The sequence below is a fragment of the Cyclopterus lumpus genome, chromosome 21, assembly GCF_009769545.1.
Source record: "Cyclopterus lumpus isolate fCycLum1 chromosome 21, fCycLum1.pri, whole genome shotgun sequence".
Lineage (NCBI taxonomy): Eukaryota > Metazoa > Chordata > Actinopteri > Perciformes > Cyclopteridae > Cyclopterus > Cyclopterus lumpus.
Genome location: NC_046986.1, coordinates 1,069,681 through 1,079,680, shown reverse-complemented (window position 1 = coordinate 1,079,680; position 10,000 = coordinate 1,069,681). Strand labels below are relative to the sequence as shown.

At 45.1% G+C, this 10,000-nt stretch overlaps 1 protein-coding gene across 1 annotated transcript in view; it reads right to left on the bottom strand.

Moving 5' to 3' along the window:
• sema5ba (sema domain, seven thrombospondin repeats (type 1 and type 1-like), transmembrane domain (TM) and short cytoplasmic domain, (semaphorin) 5Ba) overlaps nucleotides 1-10,000 on the bottom strand; it is a gene marked incomplete at its 5' end in the record, with an annotated part of 26,196 nt that overhangs the window by 6,245 nt on the left and 9,951 nt on the right. The window contains 2 exon segments of the mRNA XM_034561702.1: nucleotides 5,354-5,524; nucleotides 9,374-9,586. Of these exon segments, the coding sequence (XP_034417593.1) occupies nucleotides 5,354-5,524; nucleotides 9,374-9,586 (384 nt within the window).

The following is a 10,000-nucleotide window of genomic DNA, read 5'->3' as shown; positions in this document are numbered from 1 at the left end:
GAAAGCCAAATGAAAGCCAAAGGAAAGCCAAAGGAACCAAAGGAAAGCCAAAGGAACCAAAGGAAAGCCAGAGGAACCAAAAGAACGCCAGAGGAACCAAAGGAAAGCCAAAAGAACCAAGGGAAAGCCAAATGAAAGCCAGAGGAACAAAAGGAAAGCCAAATGAAAGCCAAAGGAACCAAAGGAAAGCCAAATGAAAGCCAAAGGAAAGCCAAATGAAAGCCAAAGGAAAGCCAAATAAAAGCCAGAGGAACCAAAGGAAAGCCGAATGAAAGCCAGAGGAACCAAAGGAAAGCCAAAGGAAAGTCAAAGGAACCAAAGGAAAGCCAAATGAAAGCCAGAGGAACCAAATGAAAGCCAAAGGAAAGTCAAAGGAACCAAAGGAAAGCCAAAGGAAAGTCAAAGGAACCAAAGGAAAGCCAAATGAAAGCCAGAGGAACCAAATGAAAGCGAGAGGAAAGCTAAAGGAACCAAAGGAAAGCCAAAGGAACCAAAGGAAAGCCAAATGAAAGCCAGAGGAACCAAATGAAAGCCAGAGGAAAGCTAAAGGAACCAAAGGAAAGCCAAAGGAAAGCCAAATGAAAGCCAGAGGAATGCCAAATGAAAGCCAGAGGAAAGCCAAAGGAACCAAAGGAAAGCCGAATGAAAGCCAGAAGAACCAAATGAAAGCCAAAGGAAAGTTAAAGGAACCAAATGAAAGCCCAAGGAACCAAAAGAACGCCAGAGGAACCAAAGGAAAGCCAAAGGAACCAAAGGAAAGCCAAATGAAAGTCAAAGGAACCAAATGAAAGCCAAATGAAAGCCAGAGGAACAAAATGAAAGCCAGAGGAACCAAATGAAAGCCAAAGGAAAGCCAGAGGAACCAAAGGAAAGCCAGAGGAACCAAATGAAAGCCAGAGGAAAGCCAGAGGAACCAAAGGAAAGCCAAATGAAAGCCAAAGGAAGCGTTTGTTGCACATGATGTGTTCGAGGACTGTGGTAAAGATTAAAACCAGACGATGATGTATGATTAAACAGAGTAGCTTTTAGCCGATTGTTGTGGTTCAGAACTGCCTGTGGCCCCTCCAGCTGCTCCATTCATCCCCATTGGGTCAGACCTGAGGCTGCTTCTTAGTGTCCATTACCGCCGGAGGCTTTAATCAAATCACCTGCGACAGGTGACGGACAGCCAGCTCCCCACCACTTACCCACCGAGATGCCCGAGAGACAACCGTCACCAACCAGTCTTTTAATCTCTCTTTGTAGTCTTTTAATGTCTCTTTGGAGTCTTTTAAAGTCTCTTTCTAGTCTTTAAATGTGTCTTTGTAGTCTTTAAATGTCTCTCTGTAGTCTTTTAAAGTCTCTTTCTAGTCTTTAAATGTCTCGTTGCAATCTTTTAATGTCTCTTTGTAGTCTTTTAATGTCTCTCTGTAGTCTTGTAATGTCTCTTTGTAGTCTTTAAAATGTCTCGTTGTAGTCTTTAATGTCTCTTTGTAGTCTTTTAATGTCTCTCTGTAGTCTTTTAATGTCTCTTTGTAGTCTTTAAATGTCTCGTTGTAGTCTTTTAATGTCTCTTTCTAGTCTTTAAATGTCTCGTTGCAATCTTTTAATGTCTCTTTGTAGTCTTTTAATGTCTCTCTGTAGTCTTGTAATGTCTCTTTGTAGTCTTTAAATGTCTCGTTGTAGTCTTTTAATGTCTCTTTGTAGTCTTTTAATGTCTCTCTGTAGTCTTTTAATGTCTCTTTGTAGTCTTTAAATGTCTCATTGTAGTCTTTTAATGTCTCTTTGTAGTCTTTAAATGTATCTTTGTAGTCTTTTAATGTCTCTTTGTAGTCTTTAAATGTCTCGTTGTAGTCTATAAATGTCTCGTTGTAGTAATGTCTCTTTGTAGTCTATAAATGTCTTCTTGCTAGTCTTTAAATGTTTCTCTGTAGTCTTTTATTGTCTCTGTAGTCTTTAAATGTCTCCCTGTAGTCTTTTAATGTCTCTTTCTAGTCTATAAATGTCTCTCTGTAGTCTTTACATGTCTCTCTCTAGTCTTTTAATGTCTCTGTGTGGTCTATAAATGTCTCTCTGAAGTCTTTAAATGTTTCTCTGTAGTCTTTTAATGTCTCTTTGTAGTCTATAAATGTATCTCTGTAGTCTTTTAATGTCTCTTTCTAGTCTTTAAAATGTTTCTCTGTAGTCTTTTATTGTCTCTGTAGTCTTTAAATGTCTCTCTGTAGTCTTTTAATGTCTCTTCCTAGTCTATAAATGTCTCTCTGTAGTCTTTTAATGTCTCTTTGTAGTCTATAAATGTCTCTTTCTAGTCTTTAAATGTTTCTCTGTAGTCTTTTAATGTCTATTTGTAGTCTATAAAGTCTTTTAATGTCTCTTTCTAGTCTATAAATGTATCTCTGTAGTCTTTTAATGTCTCTTTCTAGTCTATAAATGTCTCTCTGTAGTCTTTTAATGTCTCTTTCTAGTCTATAAATGTTTCTCTGTAGTCTTTTAATGTCTCTCTGTAGTCTTTTAATCTCTCTCTGTAGTCTTTTAATGTCTCTTTCTAGTCTTTAAATGTTTCTCTGTAGTCTTTTATTGTCTCTGTAGTCTTTAAATGTCTCTCTGTAGTCTTTTAATGTCTCTTTCTAGTCTATAAATGTCTCTCTGTAGTCTTTTAATGTCTCTTTGTAGTCTATAAATGTTTCTCTGTAGTCTTTTAATGTCTCTCTGAAGTCTTTTAATGTCTCTTTGTAGTCTATAAATGTTTCTCTGTAGTCTTTTATTGTCTCTGTAGTCTTTAAATGTCTCTCTGTAGTCTTTAAATGTCTCTCTGTAGTCTTTTAATGTCTCTTTGTAGTCTATAAATGTTTCTCTGTAGTCTTTTATTGTCTCTGTAGTCTATAAATGTCTCTCTGTAGTCTTTTAATGTCTCTTTGTAGTCTATAAATGTTTCTCTGTAGTCTTTTAATGTCTCTCTGAAGTCTTTTAATGTCTCTTTGTAGTCTATAAATGTTTCTCTGTAGTCTTTTATTGTCTCTGTAGTCTTTAAATGTCTCTCTGTAGTCTCTGGTCAGCTCTCCATCAGGACTCAACACACATGTGAACACAGACTGTGAACATTTGTCCATTTTGTTTTTTCCAGCAAACTGAATAAAGAAAAATCACATTGTGTCTTTTTAAAGTGAAACTCTTTTTGTTTCCGGGCAGATTAGCAGACACGACTCTCAAGAATATGTAGTGTCCTTGTGAGAATGCTAATAGATAGATGGGGGGGGGGGGGCACATCTCATCATCATACGGCGTGAGGAAGGCCAACCTTCAACAGTCTCACACTTTATATTCAATATAACTTCTTAAGTCGTTAGTCTGAACTGACTTTAGAAACTCTTTCCTCATTTAAATCTAATTTATAGTTTTATTTTTCTTAATTTATTTTAGGAATTATAGCTCTGAGAAGTTTCTCTGCTCCCAGAATGAATTACATTAGTGCCAGAAAGCAGTTAAAAGTGACCTGGAAGGAGCACCCCCCCCACGTTCACCAGTAACTCACTCTCCCCTCATGTTCACCAGTAACTCACTCTCCCCCCACGTTTACCAGTAACTCACTCTGCCCTCATGTTCACCAGTAACTCACTCTCCCCTCATGTTCACCAGTAACTCACTCTCTCCTCATGTTCACCAGTAACTCACTCTCCCCCCACGTTCACCAGTAACTCACTCTCTCCCCCCACGTTCACCAGTAACTCACTCTCCCCCCACGTTCACCAGTAACTCACTCTCTCCCCCACGTTCACCAGTAACTCACTCTCCCCTCATGTTCACCAGTAACTCACTCTCCCCTCATGTTCACCAGTAACTCACTCTCCCCTCATGTTCACCAGTAACTCACTCTCTCCCATGTTCACCAGTACTCACTCTCCCCTCATGTTCACCAGTAACTCACTCTCTCCCATGTTCACCAGTAACTCACTCTCCCCCACGTTCACCAGTAACTCACTCTCCCCTCATGTTCACCAGTAAATCACTCTCCCCTCATGTTCACCAGTAACTCACTCTCTCCCATGTTCACCAGTAACTCACTCTCTCCCATGTTCACCAGTAACTCACTCTCTCCCATGTTCACCAGTAACTCACTCTCTCCCCTCATGTTCACCAGTAACTCACTCTCCCCTCATGTTCACCAGTAACTCACTCTCCCCTCGTGTTCACCAGTAACTCACTCTCCCCTCATGTTCACCAGTAACTCACTCTCTCCCATGTTCACCAGTAACTCACTCTCCCCCCACGTTCACCAGTAACTCACTCTCCCCTCATGTTCACCAGTAAATCACTCTCCCCTCATGTTCACCAGTAACTCACTCTCCCCTCATGTTCACCAGTAACTCACTCTCCCCTCATGTTCACCAGTAAATCACTCTCCCCTCATGTTCACCAGTAACTCACTCTCCCCTCATGTTCACCAGTAACTCACTCTCCCCTCATGTTCACCAGTAACTCACTCTCTCCCCTCACGTTCACCAGTAACTCACTCTCCCCTCATGTTCACCAGTAACTCACTCTCCCCTCATGTTCACCAGTAACTCACTCTCCCCTCACGTTCACCAGTAACTCACTCTCTCCCATGTTCACCAGTAACTCACTCTCACCCATGTTCACCAGTAAATCACTCTCCCCTCATGTTCACCAGTAACTCACTCTCTCCCATGTTCACCAGTAACTCACTCTCACCCATGTTCACCAGTAAATCACTCTCTCCCATGTTCACCAGTAACTCACTCTCTCCCATGTTCACCAGTAAATCACTCTCTCCCATGTTCACCAGTAAATCACTCTCCCCCATGTTCACCAGTAACTCACTCTCCCCCATGTTCACCAGTAAATCACTCTCTCCCATGTTCACCAGTAAATCACTCTCCCCCATGTTCACCAGTAAATCACTCTCTCCCATGTTCACCAGTAACTCACTCTCTCCCATGTTCACCAGTAAATCACTCTCTCCCATGTTCACCAGTAAATCACTCTCCCCCATGTTCACCAGTAACTCACTCTCCCCTCATGTTCACCAGTAACTCACTCTCACCCATGTTCACCAGTAAATCACTCTCCCCTCATGTTCACCAGTAACTCACTCTCCCCTCATGTTCACCAGTAACTCACTCTCTCCCATGTTCACCAGTAACTCACTCTCCCCTCATGTTCACCAGTAACTCACTCTCTCCCCTCATGTTCACCAGTAACTCACTCTCTCCCATGTTCACCAGTAACTTGTCTCACTCTGAAGAGAAGACTAGTTAGAGGAGACTGAAGTGGGACAGTGGTCAGACATGGAGCGCATCAAATATTTACATTCACACACACACACACACACACACACACACACACACACACTTACCGTCACAGGTGTGTGTGTTGCACAGAGCCTCCTCGGTGTGCAGCCCGAGGCAGATGTCGCCCCCGCTGGCCGGCGGCGGGCTGTTGCAGGAGCGCGTGCGTTGGTAGTGACCGCCGCCGCATCCCACCGAGCACTGGGACCAGGACGACCAGCAGGACCAGGACCCTGTTACTGGGAGAGGGGGAGACGCATCTAGTCACCATTAACCATGACAACACAATGTAAATATAAACATGTTGGAACAACAAGAGAACAAACAACACAATGTAAATATAAACATGTTGGAACAACAAGAGAACAAACAACACAATGTAAATATAAACATGTTTGAACAACAAGAGAACAAACAACACAATGTAAATATAAACATGTTGGAACAACAAGAGAACAAACAACACAATGTAAATATAAACATGTTGGAACAACAAGAGAACAAACAACACAATGTAAATATAAACATGTTTGAACAATAAGAGAACAAACAACACAATGTAAATATAAACATGTTTGAACCACAAGAGAACAAACAACACAATGTAAATATAAACATGTTTGAACAACAAGAGAACAAACAACACAATGTAAATATAAACATGTTGGAACAACAAGAGAACAAACAACACAATGTAAATATAAACATGTTTGAACAACAAGAGAACAAACAACACAATGTAAATATAAACATGTTGGAACAACAAGAGAACAAACAACACAATGTAAATATAAACATGTTTGAACAACAAGAGAACAAACAACACAATGTAAATATAAACATGTTGGAACAACAAGAGAACAAACAACACAATGTAAATATAAACATGTTGGAACAACAAGAGAACAAACAACACAATGTAAATATAAACATGTTTGAACAACAAGAGAACAAACAACACAATGTAAATATAAACATCTGGTGCTGATGACACTTCAGATTTCAACTTCCTGTTTCTAAACACTGACTTCACCGTTTCAGGTCAGACGCTCATCACGGAACGATTGAACATCTTGACTTACAGACTGACACACACACACGCACACACGCACGCACACACACACACGCACACACACACGCACGCACACACACACACAGACACTTCAAACTCCTCAGTGAGCTTTATTGCCTCCGTCCTTCTCTCTAATCTCATTTGTCTCTCTGTCTCCTTTGTGTCCTCTGTCTCCTGTCTCCTCTGTCTCCTTTGTATCCTCTGTCTCCTGTCTCCTATGTCTCCTCTGTCTCCTTTGTGTCCTCTGTCTCCTCTGTCTCCTCTGTCTCCTTTGTGTCCTCTGTCTCCTTTGTGTCCTCTGTCTCCTGTCTCCTCTGTCTCCTATGTATCCTCTGTCTCCTGTCTCCTCTGTCTCCTCTGTCTCCTTTGTGTCCTCTGTCTCCTCTGTCTCCTTTGTGTCCTCTGTCTCCTCTGTTTCCTGTCTCCTCTGTCTCCTTTGTGTCCTCTGTCTCCTCTGTCTCCTTTGTGTCCTCTGTCTCCTGTCTCCTCTGTCTCCTGTGTGTCCTCTGTCTCCTGTCTCCTCTGTCTCCTTTGTGTCCTCTGTCTCCTGTCTCCTCTGTCTCCTTTGTGTCCTCTGTCTCCTGTCTCCTATGTCTCCTCTGTCTCCTTTGTGTCCTCTGTCTCCTGTCTCCTATGTCTCCTCTGTGTCCTCTGTCTCCTGTCTCCTCTGTCTCCTCTGTCTCCTTTGTGTCCTCTGTCTCCTGTCTCCTATGTCTCCTCTGTCTCCTTTGTGTCCTCTGTCTCCTCTGTCTCCTCTGTCTCCTTTGTGTCCTCTGTCTCCTGTCTCCTCTGTCTCCTTTGTATCCTCTGTCTCCTGTCTCCTCTGTCTCCTCTGTCTCCTTTGTGTCCTCTGTCTCCTCTGTCTCCTCTGTCTCCTTTGTGTCCTCTGTCTCCTTTGTGTCCTCTGTCTCCTGTCTCCTCTGTCTCCTTTGTATCCTCTGTCTCCTGTCTCCTCTGTCTCCTCTGTCTCCTTTGTGTCCTCTGTCTCCTCTGTCTCCTTTGTGTCCTCTGTCTCCTCTGTTTCCTGTCTCCTCTGTCTCCTTTGTGTCCTCTGTCTCCTCTGTCTCCTTTGTGTCCTCTGTCTCCTGTCTCCTCTGTCTCCTTTGTGTCCTCTGTCTCCTGTCTCCTCTGTCTCCTTTGTGTCCTCTGTCTCCTGTCTCCTCTGTCTCCTTTGTGTCCTCTGTCTCCTGTCTCCTATGTCTCCTCTGTCTCCTTTGTGTCCTCTGTCTCCTGTCTCCTATGTCTCCTCTGTGTCCTCTGTCTCCTGTCTCCTCTGTCTCCTCTGTCTCCTTTGTGTCCTCTGTCTCCTGTCTCCTATGTCTCCTCTGTGTCCTCTGTCTCCTGTCTCCTCTGTCTCCTCTGTATCCTTTGTCTCCTCTGTCTCATGTCTCCTTTGTGTCCTCTGTGTCCTCTGTCTCCTTTGTGTCCTCTGTCTCCTTTGTCTCCTTTGTCTCCTCTCTCTCCTGTCTCCTTTGTCTCCTCTCTCTCCTGTCTCCTCTGTCTCCTTTGTGTCCTCTGTCTCCTCTGTCTCCTCTGTATCCTTTGTGTCCTCTGCCTCCTGTCTCCTCTGTCTCCTTTGTCTCCTCTGTCTCCTGTCTCCCCTGTCTCCTTTGTCTCCTCTCTCTCCTGTCTCCTTTGTCTCCTCTCTCTCCTGTCTCCTCTGTCTCCTTTGTGTCATCTGTCTCCTGTCTCCTCTGTCTCCTCTGTATCCTTTGTGTCCTCTGCCTCCTGTCTCCTCTGTCTCCTGTCTCCTCTGTCTCCTCTGTATCCTTTGTGTCCTATGCCTCCTGTCTCCTCTGTCTCCTGTCTCCCCTGTCTCCTTTGCCTCCTGTCTCCTCTGTCTCCTTTGTGTCCTATGCCTCCTGTCTCCTCTGTCTCCTGTCTCCCCTGTCTCCTTTGTCTCCTTTGTCTCCTCTGTCTCCTGTCTCCCCTGTCTCCTTTGTCTCCTCTCTCTCCTGTCTCCCCTGTCTCCTTTGTCTCCTCTGTCTCCTGTCTCCTCTGTCTCCTGTCTCCTCTGTCTCCTTTGTGTCCTCTGTCTCCTCTGTCTCCTCTGTATCCTTTGTGTCCTCTGCCTCCTGTCTCCTCTGTCTCCTTTGTCTCCTCTGTCTCCTGTCTCCCCTGTCTCCTTTGTCTCCTCTCTCTCCTGTCTCCTCTGTCTCCTCTGTCTCCTTTGTGTCCTCTGTCTCCTGTCTCCTCTGTCTCCTTTGTGTCCTCTGTCTCCTCTGTCTCCTTTGTGTCCTCTGTCTCCTGTCTCCTCTGTCTCCTTTGTGTCCTCTGTCTCCTGTCTCCTATGTCTCCTCTGTCTCCTTTGTGTCCTCTGTCTCCTGTCTCCTATGTCTCCTCTGTGTCCTCTGTCTCCTGTCTCCTCTGTATCCTTTGTGTCCTCTGCCTCCTGTCTCCTCTGTCTCCTTTGTCTCCTCTGTCTCATGTCTCCTTTGTGTCCTCTGTCTCCTCTGTCTCCTTTGTGTCCTCTGTCTCCTGTCTCCTCTGTCTCCTTTGTGTCCTCTGTCTCCTTTGTGTCCTCTGTCTCCTGTCTCCTCTGTCTCCTTTGTGTCCTCTGTCTCCTGTCTCCTTTGTGTCCTCTGTCTCCTGTCTCCTCTGTCTCCTTTGTGTCCTCTGTCTCCTGTCTCCTCTGTCTCCTTTGTGTCCTCTGTCTCCTGTCTCCTTTGTCTCCTCTCTCTCCTGTCTCCTCTGTCTCCTTTGTGTCCTCTGTCTCCTGTCTCCTCTGTCTCCTTTGTCTCTCTCCTTCTGTCCTCCTCACCTGAGCGTCTCCGCTGAGGACGCTCAGGTGGCCTTCGCGAGGCCGTCTGGTGCACGTGACTCTCACTTAACAAGCGGCTTCTGATTGGCCGCGGGGGAAGTAACCAAGGCGGGGCTTCCTCAGGTCACGCGTGCCAGTGGCTAAGCTAAGCTAAGCTAAGCTAAGCTAACCGAGAGACGAATTCACTTCAAGGTGCACAACAATCTGAAATGAGGCGATCACTGAAAGACGAGCATGAATGGCGTCTCCACTCACCGGGACAAGTCTGCACGTTGCAGTCCTGGTACTCCACGGGGGACCCCCGGCACGCCACGGGGGGGCTCTTCCCCTCCGGTCCGGAGCAGCCCCGCCGGCGGGTCCGGTAGCCTTTGGCGCAGCTCTGCGAGCAGCCGGACCAGGTCTCCCACGAAGACCAGCCGGCACCCGGCGGCCTCAACACCGGCGTCTTCAGGAGCTCCTCCACCAGAGCTTCAACACAAGAAGGAGATGGTTTTAGGAGTAAATATATTATTAGCATATATATATATATATGCTAATAATATATATGTATATTTATATATTTATATATGTACGCTCAGAGGATTTGACCTTCTTTGAGGGAGTCACGGTGTTTATGACTTTGCCAGCAGCCATATTTCTCCTTGTCTAGAACTCTATCTGTCTCTCGAGCATCACGTCGTTCCTGCAGTCGATGTTTCATCAGTTTGTCAGAGTGGATGACCCCCCCCCACACACACACACACACACACACACCACACACACACACACACACACACACACACACCATTCCTGTGGGAGGCTGACAGGAGGAAACGAGGAATCGATTCAGCAGACAGAGGCGTGAAAAAGCCACCAGTGGAGAGCAGTGGAACTGTGACCCTG